Source organism: Pristiophorus japonicus, chromosome 22, assembly GCF_044704955.1.
Source record: "Pristiophorus japonicus isolate sPriJap1 chromosome 22, sPriJap1.hap1, whole genome shotgun sequence".
Lineage (NCBI taxonomy): Eukaryota > Metazoa > Chordata > Chondrichthyes > Pristiophoridae > Pristiophorus > Pristiophorus japonicus.
In genome coordinates this window covers 34,949,847-34,974,025 of record NC_091998.1, presented here as the reverse complement: position 1 = coordinate 34,974,025, position 24,179 = coordinate 34,949,847, and the positions used below count along the sequence as shown (strand labels likewise).

General features: G+C 51.0%; 1 protein-coding gene across 2 annotated transcripts in view; it reads right to left on the bottom strand.

The window, feature by feature from the left end:
- Positions 1-24,179, bottom strand: part of LOC139234946 (tolloid-like protein 2) — a 251,756-nt gene that overhangs the window by 11,633 nt on the left and 215,944 nt on the right. For both annotated transcript variants that reach the window (XM_070865919.1, XM_070865920.1), the window contains 5 exons: positions 18,272-18,397; positions 15,425-15,585; positions 11,708-11,888; positions 10,478-10,603; positions 3,503-3,630 (listed from right to left, as the gene is read on the bottom strand). In XM_070865919.1, the coding sequence (XP_070722020.1) occupies positions 3,503-3,630; positions 10,478-10,603; positions 11,708-11,888; positions 15,425-15,585; positions 18,272-18,397 (722 nt within the window). The remainder of the gene's footprint in view (positions 1-3,502; positions 3,631-10,477; positions 10,604-11,707; positions 11,889-15,424; positions 15,586-18,271; positions 18,398-24,179) is intronic.

Sequence of the window (24,179 nt, the reverse complement as noted above, 5' to 3'; positions counted from 1 at the left end):
CTGTGGTAGAGAATTCCACAGGTTCACCACTCTCTGGGTGAAGAAATTCCTCCTCATCTCAGTCCTAAATGGCTTACCCCTTATCCTTAGACTGTGTCCCCTGGTTCTGGAATTCCCCAACATTGGGAACATTCTTCCTGCATCTAACTTGTCTAAACCCGTCAGAATTTTAAACGTTTCTATGAGGTCCCCTCTCATTCTTCTGAACTCCAGTGAATACAAGCCCAGTTGATCCAGTCTTTCTTGATAGGTCAGTCCCGCCATCCCGGGAATCAGTCTGGTGAACCTTCGCTGCACTCCCTCAATAGCAAGAATGTCCTACCTCAGGTTAGGAGACCAAAACTGTACACAATACTCCAGATGTGGCCTCACCAAGGCCCTGTACAACTGTAGCAACACCTCCCTGCCCCTGTACTCAAATCCCCTCGCTATGAAGGCCAACATGCCATTTGCTTTCTTAACCGCCTGCTGTACCTGCATGCCAACCTTCAATGACTGATGTACCATGACACCCAGGTCTCGTTGCACCTCCCCTTTTCCTAATCTGTCACCATTCAGATAATAGTCTGTCTCTCTGTTTTTACCACCAAAGTGGATAACCTCACATTTATCCACATTATACTTCATCTGCCATGCATTTGCCCACTCACCTAACCTATCCAAGTCGCTCTGCAGCCTCATAGCATCCTCCTCGAAGCTCACGCTGTCACCCAACTTAGTGTCATCCGCAAATTTGGAGATACTACATTTAATCCCCTCGTCTAAATCATTAATATACAGTGTAAACAAGCTGGGGCCCCAGCACAGAACCTTGTGGTACCCCACTAGTCACTGCCTGCCATTCTGAAAAGTCCCCATTTACTCCTACTCTTTGCTTCCTGTCTGACAACCAGTTCTCAATCCATGTCAGCACACTACCCCCAATCCCATGTGCTTTAACTTTGCACATTAATCTCTTGTGTGGGACCTTGTCGAAAGCCTTCTGAAAGTCCAAATATACCACATCAACTGGTTCTCCCTTGTCCACTCTACTGGAAACATCCTCAAAAAATTCCAGAAGATTTGTCAAGCATAATTTCCCTTTCACAAATCCATGCTGACTTGGACCTATCATATCACCTCTTTCCAAATGCACTGCTATGACATCCTTAATAATTGATTCCATCATTTTACCCACTACCGATGTCAGGCTGACCGGTCTATAATTCCCTGTTATCTCTCTCCCTCCTTTTTTAAAAAGTGGGGTTACATTGGCTACCCTCCACTCCATAGGAACTGATCCAGAGTCAATGGAATGTTGGAAAATGACTGTCAATGCATCCACTATTTCCAAGGCCACCTCCTTAAGTACTCTGGGATGCAGTCCATCAGGCCCTGGCGATTTATCGGCCTTCAATGCCATCAATTTCCCCAACACAATTTCCCGACTAATAAGGATTTCCCTCAGTTCCTCCTCCTTACTAGACCCTCTGACCCCTTTTATATCCGGAAGGTTGTTTGTGTCCTCCTCAGGGAATACCGAACCAAAGTACTTGTTCAATTGGTCCGCCATTTCTTTGTTCCCCGTTATGACTTCCCCTGATTCTGACTGCAGGGGACCTACGTTTGTCTTTACTAACCTTTTTCTCTTTACATATCTATAGAAACTTTTGCAATCCGTCTTAATGTTCCCTGCAAGCTTCTTCTCGTACTCCATTTTCCCTGCCCTAATCAAACCCTTTGTCCTCCTCTGCTGAGTTCTAAATTTCTCCCAGTCCCCGGGTTCGCTCTATTTCTGGCCAATTTGTATGCCGCTTCCTTGGCTTTAATACTATCCCTGATTTCCCTTGATAGCCACGGTTGAGCCACCTTCCCTTTTTTATTTTTACGCCAGACAGGAATGTACAATTGTTGTAGTTCATCCATGCGGTCTCTAAATGTCTGCCATTGCCCATCCACAGCCAACCCCTTCAGTATCATTCGCCAATCTATCCTAGCCAATTCACGCCTCATACCTTCAAAGTTAGCCTTCTTTAAGTTCTGGACCATGGTCTCTGAATTAACTGTTTCATTCTCCATCCTAATGCAGAATTCCACCATATTATGGTCACTCTTCCCCAAGGGGTCTCGCACAACGAGATTGCTAATTAATCCTCTCTCATTACACAACACCCAGTCTAAGATGGCCTCCCCCCTAGTTGGTTCCTCGACATATTGGTCTAAAAAACCATCCCTTATGCACTCCAGGAAATCCTCACCCACGTATTGCTTCCAGTTTGGTTAACCCAATCTATGTGCATATTAAAGTCACCCATTATAACTGCTGCACCTTTATTGCACGCACCCCTAATTTCATGTTTGATGCCGCCGCCGTACAGTCCAGAAGAAGGCCATTCAGCCCATTGAATCTTTCGAAGAGCACTCCAGTCAGTCCCACTCCCCCCTATTCCTTCCCATATCCCAGCAATTTTTTCTCCTTCCAGTATTTATCCCATTCTCTTTTGAAGGCTGCTATTGAATCTATATCCACTGCCCTATCAGGCCATGTATTCCAAATCCTAACCACTTGCTGCATAAAAACATTTTTCCTCATGTTGCCTCTGGTTCTTTTGCCGATCGCCTTAAATCTGTGCCCTCTGGTTATCGACCCTTCTGCCATTGGGAACACTTTCTCTTTATTTACTCGTGTCTAAACCCCTCATGATTTTAAACACCGCGATCAAATCGCCTCTTAGCCTTCTTTGCTCCAAGGAGAACAACCCCAGCTTCTCCGGTCTATCCACCTAACTGAAGTCCCTCATCGCTGGAACCATTCTCGTAAATCCCCTTCTGCACCATCTCTAAGGCCTTCACATCCTTCCTAAAGTGCGGTGCCCAGAATTGGACACAATCCTCCAGCTGGGGCTGAACCGGTGTTTTATACAGGTTTGACATCCTGGCTTTTATACTTTATGCCTCTATTAATAAACTTCATTGGCTGTAAAATGCTTTGGGGCATCCTGGGGTCATAAAAGGCACTAATAATAATAATAATAACTTGTATTTATATAGCCCCTTTAATGTAGTAAAACATCCCAAGGCGCTTCACAGCAGTGTTACAAGACAAAACAGATAAATTTGACACCGAGCCACAAAAGAAGAAATTAAGGCAGATGACCAAAAGCTTGTTTAAAGAGGTAGGTTTTAAGGAGCGTCTTAAAGGAGGAGAGAGGTGTAGAGAGGCGGAGAGGTTTAGGGAGGGAGTTCCAGAGCTTGGGGCCCAGGCAACAGAAGGCTCGGCCACCGATGGTTGAGCAGTTATAATGAGGGACGTTCAAGAGGCCAGAATGTGAGGAGCGCAGACATCTTGTGGGGTTGTGGGCCGGAGGAGATTACAGAGATAGGGAGGGATTTGTAAACAAGGATGAGAATTTTGAAATCGAGGCGTTATATATAACTATATATTACTATAGAAACACAAGTCTTTCTTTCTGATTCACACCTAGAATTGAGCAGCAGCTCTGCATGAATTGGAAAGGTTTACCAGTTTGAGTCTGTGCCCAGGGGTGGCACAGATTGCCCACGTGCACTCCTTGCGACTGGGGTACTTCTCCGGCCAGTTGGGGCTGGTGATCACGCCCTCCGCACTGTTGATTTTATGCTCACACCCAGCTGCAGGGGAATAAGTGAAAGGGTTTCGATGAAATTCATGTTGTCTTTATCTCAATTCAATTCAGAACTTCAACACTTCAGCAGAGAGAGCAGAGTGATGCAGACTGTAACTGGCTGGGGGACACTCCACGGGGGCTCAGGGGCCTCGGCAATCGCAACATTCCCCCAGGAGTGAGCGCAGGCAGTGGCAGCGAGCTGCTTGACCAACAGAGCATTGCAAGCCAAGCCAAATTGTGTCCCCACACACACATATATATATATATATATCTCGTCATCATAGGCGGTCCCTCGAACGAGGATGACTTGCTTCCACGAGAGTTCACAGATGTTCCAGTCCTGAACTCCAGTTGAGGGGGTGGAAGATGCCTGTGCGTGAATTTTTTTAACGTGTGGTGACCGTTGCACATCAGCCACCACACGGGCTTGACAGAGCTCGGTCTTTATCCAGTAGCAAGGGCTAACCAGGACGACTGGAGACCAGCTCTGCTGCACGGACCCCAGTGCGCGCACACATCGCAGTGTGGGCTGGCCCGTGCTGCCCTGTACCCTCATTCGCTGCACCTTCTCCCATCATGTTCCAGGGCCCGACGCTCCAGTTCTATAGCCCCGACCTGCGGTGGTGTTCTCACACAGGTCGGGGCGGCCCACAATGTATATATACACACATACACACAATACACATACAAACACAGTACACACTCACACACAATAACAATACAACACACACACCCAATACACACACACACACAATAAATACACGCCGGAACTGGGGGAGGCTGGGTTTGTATGGGGGGGCGGGGCAGGTAGTGTAACGGTGGGAAGCTGGGAGAGGGAGCACTCCTGCGCTTCACCTCGCTGCAGAATTCCCGAGGCCCGGGGAAACAGTTAAACCTGCAAGGGAAATTAAATTACAGGCTTCCAGCTTCATTATCATATTTAAATTGCCAATCTGCCTCCTGAGAGCTGGGTGGCTGCCTGCCCCTTGCCCCGCCCCCTGCCCACTCTTGCCCCTTGCCCCGCCTCGGGTAAAACCCGGAAGTCGACGGGCTGGAGTCGGCTTCCAAACGCACATCCAATTTGCCCGCATTTAATGTGCCCTGCACCCACTCACTTCTGTTCGAATTCCCCCCGTGATGCCAACTGGGGCTCAGTTGGTCACACACCTTCCTACAGGGGGTCACTGGAGAGGGAGCAGGAGCAGGAGCCCCCTGTTGGGCGCTCAGACCCTCAGTGTGGGCGGGAATCGAAGCCTCGTCCCTGTGCCATCCGATCCACCAAAAGTACAAATTTGAATTCAGCAATCTATGTCGGAGGTAAATATTTGACCATCCAGTGACCAATCGAGAGTATTAGCAAGACCGAAGCCATCATCATTGGCACCAGTCACAAACCCCGTTGGCTCAATGCTGATTCCATCACAAATACCAGTGCTTCCCCCAACATCCCCACCTCACCTCACAATCCTCATCATGTCTTTTTCCCCCCTCCGGACTCGACTATCCCAATACTCTCCTGGTCGATCTCCCATTCTCCCACCCTCCATAAACATCAGCTCATCCAAAACTCCGCTGCCCATATCCGATCCCACTCGCCCATCACTGACCTACCTTGGGTCCTGGTCCCCGAACACATCATATTTCAAATTCTCATCCTTGTGTTGAGATCCCCCCATGGCCTCGCCTCTCCCCATCTCTGTAACCTCCCCCAGCCCCACAACCAACCCTCCCCCTCCCCGCCGCTCCCCCCCAAACTCTCCATTCCTCTGGACACGGATGCTCCTCCTTTTGCTCAGGCATTGGTGGCCGTGTCTTCAGCTGCCTAGGCCCCTGTCATATATGTATGCTTGGGGTCACTAGCCACCAGGTGGCGCGACTGACGGAAGTCACTGGGCTGTACGCATGTGTGTGGGGCCCAGGTATAAAAGGCAAGCCATCATGTAATGTAATCACTTTGGGCCCTTATAAAGCAGAGCCAGGCATGTACCTGTGTTAGTTTACAATATTCAGTCTATTGAGTTATTACATACATAACATTTGGCGACGAGGCAACAAGAACCTTTGAATGCAAAAATGAGCACAATTAGAATTCTGGAGAAATTCGTGGAGGGAGAGGACTGGGCAGATTTTGGAGCTCACCTGGACCAGTACTTCGTGGCAAACAAAATGGAGGAACCCACTGACTCAGTTAGGCGCAGGGCGGTCTTCCTCACAGTTTGTGGTCCGAAAATCAATGGACTCATAAAGAATCTTCTCTCGCCTGCAAATCCAACGGCCAAGGACTATGAGGAATTGTGTGCTCTGGTACGTGACCATCTCAAACCAGAAGAAGGCATCATCATCTCACGATATCGATTCTACACGCACGCTTCGTTCTGAGGGCCAGGATGTGTCGAAATTCATTACTGACACAAGACGTCTAGCTGGACCGTGTAAGTTTGAAAACGCATTGGGAGACATGCTGCGGGGCTTCTTTGTAATCGGCATCAACCACGAGGTGATCGTGCGTAAGCTACTGCCGGCGGATTTGAGAAAGGCCATCACGATTGCCCAGGCATGCACGATGACGGACAAAAACTTAAAGCAGGTATCATCGAAAAATCAGAACTCGGCAAGTATTGTAAACAAGATTGTATCGTCGTTGGCAGAGCTGCACATGGCAGGGCCTACTCGACTGCGTATGCGAAACCTGTGGCTGCTCAAAGTCTGCCAACGGGAATGAATCCGATTTCACCGTGTTGGCATTGTGGGGGCAATCATCGGCCTCATCAGTGTCGGTTTAAACAGTACATTTGTAAAGGTTGTGCGAGACGGGGGCAGCTCCAGCGCATATGTCCGCAACTGAGCAAGCGTGCTGCGACACACCACGCGGAGGATGATGACCAGTATAACACGGATCCGGATATGCAATCCGAGATACCAGAGGAGGAAGTGTATGGACTGTATTCGTTCCTAACAAAGAGCCAACCAATAATGATTAATGTGAAACTTAACGGTGTGCCGGTACCGATGGAATTGGACACGGGTGCGAGTCAATCAATAATGAGCCAGAGGACATTCAACAAGCTGTTAGATACTAAGGTTGTGAGGCCTAAGCTGAGTCCAAAAAATGCCAAGTTGTGTACGTACACTAAAAAACTCATAACGGTAATTGGCAGTGCAGTAGTCAAATGTTGTATGATAGTGCGATTCATGGTTTACCGTTATGGATTGTTCCAGGCAATGGTCCAATGCTGTTCGGCAGGAATTGGCTAGAAAAAAATCAAATGGAAGTAGAACGATATCAAAGCGTTGTCGTCATGTATGATACTCCGTGTGCTCAAGTGTTGAGCAAGTTCCCCTCGCTGTTTGAACCAGGCATCAGCAATTTCACGGGAGCCAAGGTGCAGATCCACGTGGACTCGGATGCAAGACCCGTCCATCATAAAGCTCGGGCGGTTCCGTACATGATGAGGGAGAAGGTCGAAATCGAACTGGATAGACTCCAGCATGAAGGGTTCATATCACCGGTCGAATTTAACGAATGGGCCAGCCCCATTGTTCCTGTGTCGAAGAGTGATGGCACTGTCAGGATTTGTGGAGACTGCAAGGTTACGATCAACCGAGTTTCAAAACAGGATCAATACCCGTTACTGAAGGCTGATGACCTGTTTGCAACGCTAGCCGGGGGGGAGTCGTTCACTAAACTGGATCTGACGTCGGCCTACATGACACAGGAGCTGGTCAAATCGTCGAAGAAACTTACATGCATCAACACTCATAAAGAACTGTTTATCTACAACAGGTGTCCTTTCGGAATTCGCTTGGCTACAGCCATATTTCAGAGGAACATGGAGAGTTGACTGAAGTCCGTCCCTAGAACCTTCGAGTTCCAAGACGACATCCTGGTCACAGGTTGTGACTCCGCCGAACATCTGAACAACCTGGAAGAGGTTCTACATCGTCTGGACAAAGTGGGACTCAGACTGAAACGTTCGAAGTGCATCTTCATGGCACCGGAAGTCGAATTCCTGGGGATGGAAAATTGCTGCTGACGGCATCACGCTGACAGACTCGAAAACCAAGGCCATCAAAAATGCACCCAAGCCTCAGAATGTGACGGAGCTGCGTTCATTCCTTGGTCTACTCAACTACTTCAGTAATTTCCAACCTAGATTGAGTACTTTATTAGAGCTACTGCACATGCTGCTAAGAAAAGGCGACATCTGGATTTGGGGTGCGTCTCAAGATAGAGTTACTAATCTGCTTTGCTCTAACAAGCTGCTGGTACATTATGATCCGTGCAAGCGTCTAGTATTGGCCTGTGATGCTTCGTCATATGGAGTTGGTTGCATGCTCCAACAAGCTAATGAGTCGGGTAAACTACAATCTGCTGCGTATGCTTCTAAAAGTTTGTCAAAGGCAGAAAGAGCCTACAGCATGGTAGAAAAAGAAGCATTAGCCTGTGTGTATGGGGTTAAAATGATGCTTCAGTACCTGTTTGGCCTTTGGTTTGAACTGGAAACAGATCACAAGCCATTCATTTCATTGTTTTCGGAAAACATAGGCATCAATACCAATGCATCATCCCACATCCAGAGGTGGGCACTGACATTATCTGCCTATGATTATGTCATTAGCCATAGACCTGGCACTGAGAATTGTGCCGATGCACTGAGCCGTCTGCCGTTGCCCACACCGGAGGTGGAGACGCCACAACCTGCACACCTACTGTTAGTTATGGATGCTTTTGAAAATGAAGGAACCCCTGTCACGGCTCAACAAGTTAAGACCTGGACCAGCCAGGACCCGATATTATCGGTTGTGAAACGTGGTGTCCTTAGTGGTGATTGGTCTGCCATACCCAAGCAAATGGGTGATGAGACCAAACGTTACAACTGTCGCAAAGATAAACTATCCATTCAGTCAGATTGTTTACTGTGTGGCAATCGTGTTGTTATGCCTAAGAAAGGCAGAGAGAAATTTGTACATGATCTACATAGCACTCATCCCGGTACTGTCATGATGAAATGTATGGTGGCCTGGAATTGACTCTGGTGCCAGGTCTATGGCGAATGACATAACCATAGGCAGATAATGTCAGCGCCCACCTCTGGAATCATGTGTGCATTAGTGCAACACTTGCATGCAGTTAAGTAAAGCACCAGCGGAATCGCCGTTGAGTCTGTGGTCGTGGCCATCTAAACCATGGTCCAGGATCCACATCGACTTTGCAGGTCCCTTCCTGGGAAAGATGTTTTTAGTTGTGTTGGATGCATATTCCAAGTGGATAGAGTGTATAATCATGTCATCCAGTACATCCACAGCTACCATTGAGAGCCTTCGTGTCACGTTTGCCACTCATGGTCTGCCCGACATTGTTGTAAGCAACAACGGATCGTGCTTCACTCGTCTGGAGTTTCAAGAGTTCATGAAACTCAATGATATCAAACATGTGAGGTCAGCACCATTCAAACCCGCATCTAATGGTCAAGCAGAGCGTGCTGTCCAAACCATCAAGCAGAGTATGAAACGTGTAACTCAAGGTTTACTGCAGACTCGCTTGTTATGCATATTGCTTTGTTACAGGACAAGACCCCACATGCTTACCGGGGTCTCACCTGCTGAACTATTGATGAAGAGAGACCTCAAGACCAAGCTCTCTCTTGTCCACCCTGACTTGAACGATCATGTTGAATACAGACATCAAAGTCAGCAGTGGTATCATGATCGCGCTGCTGTGTCATGCGATATTTCTTTTAACGATCCTGCGTATGTACTAAATTATGGTCAAGGTCCCAAGTGGATCGCCGGTACTGATACGGCCAAGGAGGGTAACAGAGTGTTTATCGTCAGGCTCAAGAATGGGCAAACATGCAGGAAACATGTCGATCAGATAAAGCTGCGGCACACGGATTAACCGGAACAGTCTGAGGAAGACACAATCAGTGACCAACCAACCTACCCTCCGTCATCAGAGGACTCCGCAATCATCAATGAATCTGGACTTTCAATCCCTGATGTGGACATTGCCATTCCCATCAGATCGGCTACCCAGCCCCCAGTCATAACAGACTCAGAACGCTCGCCGAAGGCTGGAGTTGAACTGAGACGATCAACTCGAGAGCGGAAAGCCCCGGACCGTCTCAATTTGTAAAAAGACTGTTACTAATATCTTAAAGGGGGATATTGTCATGTATGTATGCTTGGGGTTACTAGCCATCAGGTGGTGCCACTGTCGGAGGTCATTGGGCTGTGAGCACGCGTGTGGGGCCCAGGTATAACAGGCAAGCCATCATGTAATGTAATCACTTTGGGCCCTAATAAAGCAGAGCCAGGTTTGTACCTGTGTTAGTTTACAGTATTCAGTCTATCGAGTTATTACATACACAACAACCCCCACATTCTGGAATTCCCTCCATAAACCTCTCCGCCTCCCCACCTTATTTAAATGCTGCCTTAAAAACCCTTCTAATATCTCCTTTGGCCCAGCGTCTAATTCTGATATATTGATCTGTGAAGGACCTTGGGATGGTTTTCTGCATTAAAGTTGCGCTAAAAATGCAAGTTGTTATTCAAGAGCTCCCTATGTAACAACATAGAGAGCTGAGTGTCAGCCCGTGGATGTGACGAGCTTCTATATAAATGCACAGGCTCTCTATGAAGGAACGAGGAGTTACAGACAAAGTGGAAGAGTTCTCGGTCCATCGTTAACGCAGAGTCCGTGTGAATCTTACAACAGAACCGGCTAAGACAATTTCCCCCTCAAAAGGGCACACCTGACTTACAATTATTTTTGGGCTTGCATGCCAGAAATTCTTGAGCTTAGCAATAAATGAGTCGGTGCGAGAGACGGAGTCAAGCCCACTAACCTTCTTTACAGTCCAGGCCGTTTTCGTGCAGCGTGAAACCGTTACGACACTGGCAGACGTAGCTCCCGAGGGTGTTCAGGCACTCGTGCTGACAGCCTCCATTGTCCAACGAGCACTCGTCTTTATCTGGGAACCGAAAGATCACACAGCGTTAGGTGTAAGGCCAGCCTGGCCCGGCACTCACCATCAACACAGTAACAGAGTGACCGAGGACAGGAGGACCCCAAAGGGGCAAGGAGGGCCGAGATCCCAAGGTACATCACCAAGTATCAATTCCAGGCCACCCAGCTTGGGATTACACAGCCCGAGCGGTACGGGAGGGGGAGGTGAGGAGCTCCACCATTGCTGGGTCCTGGGAAAGAATCGCTCGGAGCGGTCTTCGTTTCAACAGTGAGGCCAGAGGGATACTGCCACTGGCACAGGCAGGGTGTTACCTCACCGTGTCACAGCCCCCCCACCCCGGCAAAGTCGCCCCCTCCCCAGGGCAAAGTCTCCGCTCCCCACCCACCCTCCCCCCCCCCCCCACCCACCGCAGTTCAGTCACTGCCTCACTGGTGGACCACCAGCCCGCCGGCCTCCAGAAAACCTGCCACAATCAGCACACTGAGCTGTGGCTGTCTGATGTGCTCACCAGCGAAGTGCGGGCCCTTGTATACACCTGGGAGGAGGCCCTTGGCGGGGAGGGGTCCACGGGGCGGGGGGCGGGGGGCGGGGGGCGTGATGGACTGGGGGGGGGGGGGGGGGGGAATATGTGTTTGGGTGACAGCCTGCAGCAGTCCCTGGAAGGACCATTGGTTAGCCCACATGGACACTTGGCCCGCCCAACTGCGTGAACGGGGCCTCAGACGAGCGTTGGACCCGTTTCAGGGGGCGCTGGACACCTATACTTCAGCCTTTAGCCAAGTGCCCAATATGGCGGGCAGACTGCGCGGTGGGAGGGCGCCAGCCGCCATATTGGTTGCCGAGACACCCGGTTTCCGACCGTTAGAACCGGCGAGGTGTCAATACATTTCGAGGGTGAGATCTTTATCCCCATAGGATCCCTATCGTGTTGTTCCAGGAGGTGAGCGCTGTACTCCGGGAATCCCCCGCCGCCCAACGCCTGAACACACGGAGATCACAGCCGCTGTACTCCGGGAATCCCCCGTCCCACCAGCCACGGAACACACGGAGATCACAGCCGCTGTGAAGCCCTGCCGTGTGGGGCCCTGCGAACACAGCCAGCCTCACCTGAGAAGAACTGCCCTTTGAAGCCTTTCTTGGACACGGTGTTGTCGGACTTGAACTCGATGCGCATGTTGTTGAAAAGCGAGGTGATGATGCCGGGTTTCTCTGAGCCACAGAACCTGCCGTGCAGTTTGGATTCAGAGGACAGGCCGCTGTGAACCTCGACATAATCATACTTACACACCTGGGAAAGCAAGCACAGCCCTCTCACAGCTCAGTGTCCAATCAACGTCACAAAATACCGTCACAACCACACTCCCAACTCCCACTGACTCCGGCGTCCGGCACAAGCTCGGCAAATGCCCAAAGAATGCGTCACCCTCTGATTTACCACGATCCTCGGCTCACTATTGTCACAGAGGCCGAAACAAGTGACATCTTTAGTCGAGTGCCCACTGGCGTCACCGTCCGCTTCCAGCCTCCGAGGGTTCATGGGGTAATTCGTGATGACGTCTGCTCGAGACCTGCCCGTTCTCTCGCCTCGGTGCGGAGGGGGTTTGGGGTCACACCCGGGACTGTTGATGATCTTGTGTTGAGGGGCACGGTTATTTCACACACTTGTTCACCAGTCTCTTTGTTACTCAGTAAACGTTCCGTATGAAGTGGCATGTTACTGAGCCAGCTAGTTATTTAACTATCCCCGGTACAGCCCTGAACTTCGCTCCATCAAGTCCAAGGGACACAGACTTGAACGGAAGTGGCGGACAACTGGTTTAGCCATTCACCGCCAGATCTAGCCGGACCACATAAAGAACTATCGGGTCCTGCTCTCGTTTGCCAAAATCGCTCACTATTTCAGAATCATTCTGGAATGTAAAGATAAACCCTGGCTTCTATTCTCCACCGCTAACCGTCTTTTTAGACCCCTCTCCCCAGTCCCCACCCTCACCTCCGACAATAAGTGTGAGGAGCTCATGGACTTCTTAGACAAAGGAATTGAATATAATATCTCCAAGTTTGTAGACTAAGCTGGGTGGTGGTGTGAGCTGTGAGGTGGACGCTAAGAGGCTGCAAGCTGACTTGGATAGGTTAGGTGAGTGGGCAAATGCATGGCAGATGCAGTATAATGTGGATAAATGTAAGGTTATCCACTTTGGTGGCAAAAACAGGAAGGCAGAATATTATCTGAATGGTGACAGGTTAGTAAAAGTGGAGGTGCAACGAGACCTGGATGTCATCATACATCAGTCATTGAAAGTTGGCATGCAGGTACAGCAGGCGGTGAAGAAGGCAAATGGCATGTTGGCCCTTCATAGCTAGGGGATTTGAGTGTAGGAGCAGGGAGGTCTTACTGCAGTTGTACAGGGCCTTGGTGAGACCACACCTTGAATATTGTATACAGTTTTGGTCTCCTAATCTGAGGAAGGACATTCTTGCCATTGAGGGAGCGCAGTGAAGGTTCACCAGACTGACCACGGGATGACGGGACTGACATATGAAGAAAGACTGGATCAACTAGGCTTATATTCACTGGAATTTAGAAGAATGAGAGGGGATCTCATAGAAGCATATAAAATTCTGATGGGATTGGACAGGTTAGATGCAGGAAGAACGTTTCCGATGTTGGGGAAGTACAGAACCAGGGTCAAAGTCTAAGGATAAGGGGTAAGCCATTTAGGACCGAAATGAGGAGAAACTTTTTCACCCAGAGAATTGTGAACCTGTGGATTTCTCTACCACAGAAAGTTGTTGATGCCAGTTCGTTGGATATATTCAAAAGGGAGTTAGGCTAAAGGGATCAAGGGGTATGGAGAGAAAGCAGGAATGGGGTACTGAAGTTGCATGATCAGCCATGATCATATTGAATGGTGCTGCAGACTCCTGCACCTATTTTCTATGTTTCTATGCTTGTCTCTAAGATTGAGACCATCCATTCTGTCACCTCATCCACACCTTTGTTACCTCCAGACTTGACTATTCCAACGCACTCCTGGCTGGCGTCCCAATTTCTACCCTACGTAAACTAGAGGTGATCCAAAACTCGGCTGCCCGTGTCCTAACTCGCCCATCACCCCTGTGCTCACTGACCTACATTGGCTCCCGGTTAAGCAACGCCTCGATTTCAAAATTCTCATCCTTGTTTTCAAGTCCCTCCATGGCCTCGCCCCCTCCCCATCTCTGTAACCTCCTCCAGCCCCACAACCCCCCCGAGATGTCTGCGCTCCTCTAATTCTGCCCTCCTGAGCATCTCTGATTATAATCGTTCCACCATTGGTGGCCATGCCTTCTGTTGCCTGGGCTCTGGAACTCCCTCCCTAAACCTCTCCATCTATCGACCTCTTTTTCCTCCTTCAGGATGCTCCTTAAAACCTACCTCTTTGACCAAGCTTTTGGTCACCTTCGATAATTTCTCATATGGTGTTAAATTTATTTGTTCTGTCTTATAACACTGCTGTGAAGCACCTTGGGACGTTTTACTACATTAAAGGCGTTATATAAATACACGTGGTTGCTGTTGATGCAAGGTGTGAGACATGTGGGCCAGCTGGCTCGGGAATCAATCCCCAGTCGGAGCAGATCGAGCAGCGATACAATCAACACATCACATCCGGCCCATCCGAAGGAGTAAATTCAGCCAGCTGTGGTCCCAGCTGTGTATGGGTCTGTCTGGGGAGATGTGTGTAAGTTGGGAGTGTGTTGGGGGAGTGTGTGTGTGTGTGTGCGGGGGGGTGGGTGTGTATGTGTGCGTGCGTGTGCGGGGGGGGGTGGGGGTGGGGAGGTGGTGTATGTGCTGCGGTGGGGGCGGGGGGGGGGGGGAAATGTGCGTGTGTGGGAGGGGGGGCGTGGTTAAGGGGGGAGGGTGGTGGTGTGTGTGTGTGTGTGTGTGTGTGCGTGGGGGGAACGGGGTTGGGGAGTGGGTGAGTGTGGGGGGGCGGAGGTGGGGAGGGGGTGAGTGTGGGGGGAGTGTGGGTGTGTGTGCGGGGGGTGGGCGCGAGGAGTGTGTGCGTGTGTGAGGGGGTGGGGAGTGTGTGTGGGGGGGTGTGTGGGTGTGTGTGGGGGGAGCGGGGTTGGGGGTGGGGAGGGGGTGAGTATGGGGGGCGGAGTTGGGGGCTGGGGGTGGGGAGGTGGTGTGTGTGCTGCGGTGGGGGCGGGGGGAAGTGTGCGCGTGTGGGGGGGGGCGTGGTTAAGGGGGGAGGGGGGTGTGGAGGAGGGGGTGTGGTGTGTGTGTGTGCGTGTGGGGGGAACGGGGTTGGGGAGGGGGTGAGTGTGGGGGGCGGAGTTGGGGGGTGGGGAGGGGGTGAGTGTGGAGGGAGTGTGCGTGTGTGTGTGGGGGTTGGGCGCGGGGAGTGTGTGCATGTGTGAGGGGGTGGGGAATGTGCTTGTGTGTGGGGGTTTATGTGTATGTGTGTGTGTGTGTGGGGGGAGTGTGCGTGTGTGTGTGGGGGGTGGGCGCGGGGAGTGTGTGCGTGTGTGAGGGGGTGGGGAGTGTGCGTGTGTGTGGGGGTGTATGTGTGTGTGTGTGTGGGGGGAGCGGGGGTGAGGAGTTGGGGGGGTGGGGGTGGGGAGGTATGTGTCCAGCCACTATCAGTAGATTTGGAAAAGGACAATTCCATCCCACGAGCAGAAATCGCAATTGGCAGCAAGCGTCACTATGGAGACACACGCACCAATTGTCAGGAAGTAACCACGAACTAGCAGTCCACTCCACACTAACCCCGGCAACACACTCGCACCAACCGAGAGCCGCAGCACAGCCAATGACGTGCGGTCGCTACTTACATCGTTCCCCTCCAGCTCAAAGGCCTCGAACAGCAGAGAGATGCGGTATCGAGCCGGTGCGACCACTTGCCACACACAGTTCTTGTTGGTGGGGTAGTCATTGGGCCAGCCCGGGCTGGTCAGTGTGCCGTTGAGCTTGGTGAGGAAGCCACCACACGCAGCTGTGGACAATGGAAGAGGCAGTTACCGTCGGCACAGCAATGCAGCCTGACTCTGGGCCACAGCCAGGCCAGGTAGATAAGGTGGTTCAGAAGGCATATGGAATACTTGTCTTTATTAGCCGAGGTATGCAATACAAGAGCAGGGAGGTTATGCTTGAACTGTATAAAACACTGGTTAGGCCACAGCTGGAGTACTGCGTGTAGTTCTGGTCACCACATTACAGGAACGATGTGATTGTACTGGAGAGGGTACAGAGGAGATTTACAAGGATGTTGCCTGGACTGGAGAATTTGAGCTCTGAGAAAAGATTGGATGGGCTGGGTTTGTTTACCTTGGAACAGAGGAGGCTGAGGGGAGACCTTAGAGGTGTATAAAATTATGAGGGGCCTGGATAGAGTGGATAGGACGGACTTATTTCCCTTAGCAGAGGGGTCAACAACCAGGGGGCATAGATTTAAAGTAATTGGGGGGAGGTTTAGAGGATATTTGAGGGGAAATGTCTCACCCAGAGGGCGGTGGGGGTCTGGAACTCACTGCCTGAAAGGGTGGTAGAGGCAGAAACCCTCACCACATTTAAAAAGTACTTGGATGTGCACTTGAAGTGCCGTAACCTGCAGGGCTACGGACCGAGAGCTGGAAAGTGGGATTAGGCTGGGTAGCTCTTTGTTGGCCGGTGTGGACACGATGGGCCGAAATGGCCTCCTTCCGTGCTGTAAGTTTCTATGATTCTATGAATTCTCACTGGGGGAGAGTTACTGTGTACCTGAAGCTCACCATTTACAGCACGGGAGCCCGTCAGAGTCTTCTATACACAAACCAACTCACATCCTCACTGCAACATTAGCACTTGGCTACAGAAGGCAGTTTTAAACTTTACATACTTGTTCACCAAAGTCTTTTATCTCAAAAGTTAATTCATTCGATTAATTGAATCCCTTTGGATTATGTGATATTCTGCCCACTGGGACTCGGTTTTAAACTCACAGCGGTGGTGCAGGGCACAGCAGGAGGGACAACACAGGAGGGGAGGGCTGGGAAGTTCCAAACTATACCCAATCACCGCTCAGAAAGGCCCAAAGCACGTCGCAGACAGTGAATTATATTGTACATTGTTACTGACATTTTACACACAGAAAGACCCCAAAAACAGCAATGGCAGGAACGACCAATTACTCTCTGTCCGTCCGGTGGTGCCGGTTAAGGGGCCATCAAGAGAAATTCCTGCTCTTCAAATATTGCCACGGAATCTGCAATGTCCACCTGGACTACCACACCAGGCCGCTGGGGCCTTGGCTTAACGGCTCATCCGACAGACGGCCCCTCCGACAATGCCGCACTCCCCCAGTAACGCACTGGAGTGTCAGCCTGGACCTTGCACGGCGCTTGAACCCTCAACCTTCTGATCAGAGGTGGCAATTCAACCAATTAAGGCAAACTGGCCCTAAATGAAAAGGTAATAGATTATGGAGGGAGGGTAGGGTGAGGGCGAGGGAGGGGGAGGGTGAGGGGGGGGGGGGAAAGGGTAAGGAGAGAGTGAGCAGGGCGGGGGAGGGGAGGGGGAGGGAGGAGGGTGGGGGAGGGTGAGGGAGGGCGAGCGAGGGAGGGGAGGGCGAGGGAGGGAGGGTGAGGGAGGGAGGGCGAGGGGAGGGGAGGGCGAAGGTAGGGCGGGGGAGGGGAGGATGAGGGAGGAAAGGGAGGTGGAGGATGAGGGAGGGGAGGGCGAGGGCGAGGGAGGGAGGGGAGGGCGAGGGAGGGAGGGGAGGGCGAGGGAGGGAGGGGAGGGCGAGGGAGGGAGGGGAGGGCGAGGGAGGGAGAGAGGGCGAGGGAGGGTGAGGGAAGGGGAGGGAGAGCGGGGGAAGGGGAGGGAGGGAGGGCAGAAAGTGAGGGAGGGAAGGCGAGGGAGGGAGGGTTAGGGCAAGGGAGGGAGAGGGCGAGGGAGGGAGGGAGGGAGGGAGGGCGAGGGTAGGGCGGGGAGGAGAGGATGAGGGAGGGAAGGGAGGGTGAGGGAGGGAAGGGAGGGGAAGGATGAGGGAGGGGAGGGGAGGATGAGGGAGGGGAGGGCGAGGGCGAGGGAGGGAGAGGAGGGGAGGGCGAGGGAGAGAGGGGAGGGGAGGGCGAGGGAGGGAGGGCGAGGGAGGCAGGATAAGAGAGGGCGGCACTGATATGCCGGGCCGAATGGTCTTGTGTGCTGTAACCATTGTACGAGGGCGGTGAGGAGTGTGTCAGTGCGACAGTCCGGGTTCGGAATGGGTTGGAGGTGGAGGCGCGAGGTGAGATCCTCGCGCCCCGACACTGAATCCTGGAGCTGCCACACTGGGTGTGAACCTGCCCACGGTGCGTGTGCCCGAATCACGGAGCCGCACAAAGCGTTGCGTTCCCCACTTGATCCCCGCGCAGTGCTGATCTCGGGCAGGTCCCTGAGCCGGGGGGGCGGGGGGGGGAAATACTGCTCCTGCTCACCACCCAGACTGCAACGTGCGAGGGTGAACACGGCTGTGATGCCATCCGTGGTCGATCAACCTCTGAGCTCACACACCCAGTGAGCGCCCCCCCCATGCAGGGAGATGGGTTGGGGTGAGGAGAGGATTACCAGAGGCCCGGTGGCAGACTGTGTGTGAGACAGGCAATGCTGGACCCAGCGCCCACGGGCAGAGCTGGGCAATTTGGTGTTTCTAGCGCGGTTACCTTCGCAGCTCCGCCGGTCGCTGGCCAGCTCGTACCCCGGCTCGCACGCACACCTGTAGCTTCCCAGCGTATTGACACAGCGCTGCTGACAGCCCCCACTGTCCGGACTCGAGCACTCATCCACCTCTGCACCGGGAAACAAACACAGCAACCGTCAGCCCGGGCCTGACCCCGACCCGCTCGCACAGCGCCCCCACCCCCCACCTCCGCCTCCTGCCACCGCGAGCCGGCACGCACCACAGCCCCGCGGCTCCCACCTCTCCAACTTCCACCCCCCCCCCCCACCGACTCCCACCCCCGCCCCCTGACTTCCAACCCCCCGGCCTCCCTCGATCCACGCGCCCCTCCCCAGTCCCCCGACCCCCGACCCACCTACCCGACCCCCGATTCCCACCTGACCCCCAGCACCCCCGACTCCCAAACCCCCCCAATTGCCACCCCCCCCTCTGCCTAACCGACCCCCGATTCCCACCTGACCCCCAGCACCACACCGCCCCGACTCCCACCCCCCCTCCCACCCGGGCAGCTCAGTCTGCGCACCACGCCAACGGGCGTAAGCCAGCACGGTGTATCAGACGCCGGTGAGTCAGGTCCATACCCGCAGCACACAGAACTCATCGCCTGCACCGGGCCCTGCCTACAACACTGGCCACGCCCCCGGGTCAGAAAGGCCAGCTTCCGCCATTGTTTCCCATCTTTTACGCCCCCCGACCCCAACACCGTGAGGCGCCATAGGTCGTGCCTCCGTCATGATCACGAGTCAAATCGATTGCGATGATTGGCTGCCCTCCTCCGTGCCTTTTGCACTTCTGCACTCAGCCATTCCAACCCACTCCTGGCCGGCCTCCCATCTTCCACCTGCCACTCGTCCAAAACTCGGCTGCCCCGTGTCCTAACCCGCACCAAGTCCCATTCACCCATCACCCCTGTGCTCATTGGCCTACATTGGCTCCCGGTTAAGCAACGTTTCGAAATTCTCATCCTTGTTTACAAATCCCTCCATGTCCCTCGCCCCTCCCTATCTCTGTAATCTCCTCCAGCCCCACAACCCCCCCCTCCCAAGATATCTGCGCTCCTCTAATTCTGCCCTCCTGAGCATCCCTGATTATAATCACTCAACCATCGGTGGCCGTGCCTTAGAAACATAGAAAATAGGTGCAGGAGCAGGCCATTCAGCCCTTCTAGCCTGCACCGCCATTCAATGAGTTCATGGCTGAACATGAAACTTCAGTACCCCATTCCTGCTTTCTCGCCATACCCCTTGATCCCCCGAGTAGTAAGGACTTCATCTAACTCCCTTTTGAATATATTTAGTGACTTTCTGTGGTAGAGAATTCCACAGGTTCACCACTCTCTGGGTGAAGAAGTTTCTCCTCATCTCGGTCCTAAATGGCTTACCCCTTATCCTTAGACTGTGACCCCTGGTTCTGAACTTCCCCAAAATTGGGAACATACTTCCTGCATCCAACCTGTCCAAACCCGTCAGAATTTTAACTGTTTCTATGAGGTCCCCTCTCACTCTTCTGAACTCCAGTGAATACAAGCCCAGTTGATCCAGTCTTTCTTGATAGGTAAGTCCCACCATCCCGGGAATCAGTCTGGTGAATCTTCGCTGCACTCCGTCAATAGCAAGAACGTCCTTCCTCAAGTTAGGAGACCAAAACTGTACACAATACTCCAGGTGTGGCCTCACCAATGCCCTGTACAACTGTAGCAACACCTCCCTGCCCCTGTACTCAAATCCCCTCGCTATGAAGGCCAACATGCCATTTGCTTTCTTAACCGCTTGCTGTACCTGCATGCCAACCTTCAATGACTGATGTACCATGACACCCAGGTCTCGCTGCACCTTCCCCCTTCCTAATCTGTCACCATTCAGATAATAGTCTGTCTCTCTGTTTTTACCACCAAAGTGGATAACCTCACATTTATCCACATTATACTTCATCTGCCATGCATTTGCCCACTCACCTAACCTATCCAAGTCACTCTGCAGCCTCATAGCATCCTCCTCGCAGCTCACACTGCCACCCAACTTAGTGTCATCCGCAAATTTGGAGATACTACATTTAATCCCCTCGTCTAAATCATTAATGTACAATGTAAACAGCTAGGGCCCCAGCACAGAACCTTGCGGTACCCCACTAGTCACTGCCTGCCATTCTGAAAAGTACCCATTTACTCCTACTCTTTGCTTCCTGTCTGACAACCAGTTCTCAATCCACGTCAGCACACTACCCCCAATCCCATGTGCTTTAACTTTGCACATTAATCTCCTGTATGGGACCTTGTCGAAAGCCTTCTGAAAGTCCAAATATACCTCATCAACTGGTTCTCCTTTGTCCACTTTACTGGAAACATCCTCAAAAAATTCCAGAAGATTTGTCAAGCATGATCTCCCTTTCACAAATCCATGCTGACTTGGACCTATCATGTCACCATTTTCCAAATGCGCTGCTATGACATCCTTAATAATTGATTCCATCATTTTACCCACTACTGAGGTCAGGCTGACCGGTCTATAATTCCCTGTTTTCTCTCTCCCTCCTTTTTTTAAAAGTGGGGTTACATTGGCTACCCTCCACTCCATAGGAACTGATCCAGAGTCAATGGAATGTTGGAAAATGACTGTCAATGCATCCGCTATTTCCAAGGCTACCTCCTTAAGTACTCTGGGATGCAGTCCATCAGGCCCTGGGGATTTATCGGCCTTCAATCCCATCAATTTCCCCAACACAATTTCCCGACTAATAAGGATTTCCCTCAGTTCCTCCTCCTTACTAGACCCTCTAACCCCTTTTATATCCGGAAGGTTGTTTGTGTCCTCCTTAGTGAATACTGAACCAAAGTACTTGTTCAATTGGTCTGCCATTTCTTTGTTCCCCGTTATGACTTCCCCTGATTCTGACTGCAGGGGACCTACGTTTGTCTTTACTAACCTTTTTCTCTTTACATACCTATAGAAACTTTTGCAATCCGCCTTAATGTTCCCTGCAAGCTTCTTCTCGTACTCCATTTTCCCTGCCCTTTGTCCTCCTCTGCTGAGTTCTAAATTTCTCCCAGTCCCCAGGTTCGCTGCTATTTCTGGCCAATTTGTATGCAACTTCCTTGGTTTTAATACTATCCCTGATTTCCCTAGATAGCCACGGTTGAGCCACCTTCCCTTTTTTATTTTTACGCCAGACAGGAATGTACAATTGTTGTAATTCATCCATGCGGTCTCTAAATGTCTGCCATTGCCCATCCACAGTCAACCCCTTAAGTATCATTCGCCAATCTATCCTAGCCAATTCACGCCTCATACCTTCAAAGTTACCTTTCTTTAAGTTCTGGACCATGGTCTCTGAATTAACTGTTTCATTCTCCATCCTAATGCAGAATTCCACCATATTATGGTCACTCTTCCCCAAGGGGCCTCGCACAATGAGATTGTTAATTAATCCTCTCTCATTACACAACACCCAGTCTAAGATGGCCTCCCCCCTAGTTGGTTTCTTGACATATTGGTCTAGAAAACCATCCCTTATGCACTTCAGGAAATCCTCCTCCACCGCATTGCTTCCAGTTTGGCTAGCCCAATCTATGTGCATATTAAAGTCACCCATTATAACTGCTGCACCTTTATTGCATGCACTCCTAATTTCCTGTTTGATGCCCTCCCCAACATCACTACTACTGTTTGGAGGTCTGTACACAACTCCCACTAACGTTTTTTGCCCTTTAGTGTTCTGCAGCTCTACCCATATAGATTCCACATCATCCAAGCTAATGTCTTTCCTAACTATTGCATTAATCTCCTCTTTAACCAGCAATGCTACCCCACCTCCTTTTCCTTTTATTCTATCTTTCCTGAATGTTGAATACCCCTGGATGTTGAGTTCCCAGCCTTGATCATCCTGGAGCCACGTCTCCGTAATCCCAATCACATCATATTTGTTAACATCTATTTGCACAGTTAATTCATCCACCTTATTGCGGATACTCCTTGCATTAAGACACAAAGCCTTCAGGCTTGCTTTTTTAACACCCTTTGTCCTTTTAGAATTTTGTTGTACAGTGGCCCTTTTTGTTCTTTGCCTTGGGTTTCTCTGCCCTCCACTTTTCCTCATCTCCTTTCTGTCTTTTGCTTTTGCCTCATTTTTATCTCCCTCTATCTCCCTGCATAGGTTCCCATCCCCCTGCAATATTAGTTTAACTCCTCCCCAACAGCACTAGCAAACACTCCTGTTGCCTGGGCCCCAAGCTCTGGAATTCCCTCCCTAAACCTCCCCGCCTCTCTTTCCTCCTTCAAGACGTTCCTTAAAACCTACCTCTCTGACCAAGCTTTTGGTCATCTGTGCTAATTTCTCCTTATTTGGCTCGGTGTCAGATTTTTTAAACTCATAATACTCCTGTGAAGCGCCTTGGGACATTTCACTATGTTAAAGACGCTATATAAATACAAGCTGCTGTTGTTGATTCATGGGAGATGTTGCGTACGGGATTATGCTAATAAGTTTGCGCAGAAACCTGCCGCAATTCCACCTTGACAGAACCGGCGCATTCTGGGTGCAATTTGCCGATTGTGTCCTTTGCATTTTACTCACACTGCACCACTGCCGTCACCCCAGCAGGTGGAGCTCTTTGGCCAAGCTCGAAGTGCTGCCCCTCGGGAGGGAGATTGGGTTAAAGGCCTGCTCACTCACTACAGCATAAATACTCCAGTCAAAAAGCTCACTTCCACCGGTGTTAAAAACGTTATGGATAAATAAAAAGATTAGAAAGCCATTCTCGTTGGAGAAAAGGGTTATGAGAACCACAATAATGATGAAAAAGGTAAGGAGAGTACGAGAAAATAAGAAAGAACGTTAAGAGTGCTAGAGGGAAAACTAAAAGAGTACGAGGTTAACATTCAATAAACATCAATAGGAACAGCAAAGTATGTTAACCAATATCAGCAAGGAGATAATTGTAGTGAGGCAGGGCCCCTGACAGAGGATTGTCAAGTTGCAGAGGATGTTTAATGAATACGTCACATTGGTCTTCGCTAAAGAGAAGGATTTGGGAGAGGAGGAGCATGCTGAGGTGGGTGAGAATGAGATGAGCGATTATTATGATGGATAAAAGTAAAGTTTTAGTTAAGCTAAAGGTAGATACAAATCCAGGGCCCAGAGGGATACAGCCCAGGATCCTGCGGGAGGAGATTGCTGCGATCCCAGGAATTCTGTTCCCGGCTGTACGGAGTATGGGTGTGAGCCGGGGACTGGAGAGCGGGCAATGTCGGACCCGTTTATAAACAGGGAGACCGAGCCAATCCGGGCCATTACAGGCCGGTTAGTTCAACGTCTGTGGGAGGGAGAATTAGATCAAGGAGGAAATGCCCAGGGATCAGAGAAAGAGACAATAGTTCGAAGTCGCCAGCTTGGGTTTCAAAAGGGCCGATCGCGCTTGACAACATAATTGCATCTGATTGGAAGGTAACCAGCACGGTCGATGGGAAATGCGGTGGATGTGGTGTACATGGACTTTAAGAAACTCTTTGACAAGGTGCAACATGGGAGATTACTAGAGAAGATTAAAGGGGTATGAAATTGGAAGACGACAGTAAACTGGATTCAAAATGAATTAAAACAAAAACTGGAGAATAGGCGTTAGGGGCAGTTTTCAGAGTGAACCCTCAATGTTCAGTTCTGGGCCCACCTGCTCACTGTGTATTTCAATGATTTGGATATCGGCTTAGAAGAAGTGGCGGTAAAACTTTCCGATTATGAAAGAAAGACTTGCATTTATATAGCGCCTTTCACGACCACCAGACGTCTCAAAGTGCTTTACAGCCAATGAAGTACTTTTGGAGTTCAGTCACTGTTGTAATGTGGGAAACGCAGCAGCCAATTTGCGCACAGCAAGCTCCCACAAACAGCAATGTGAT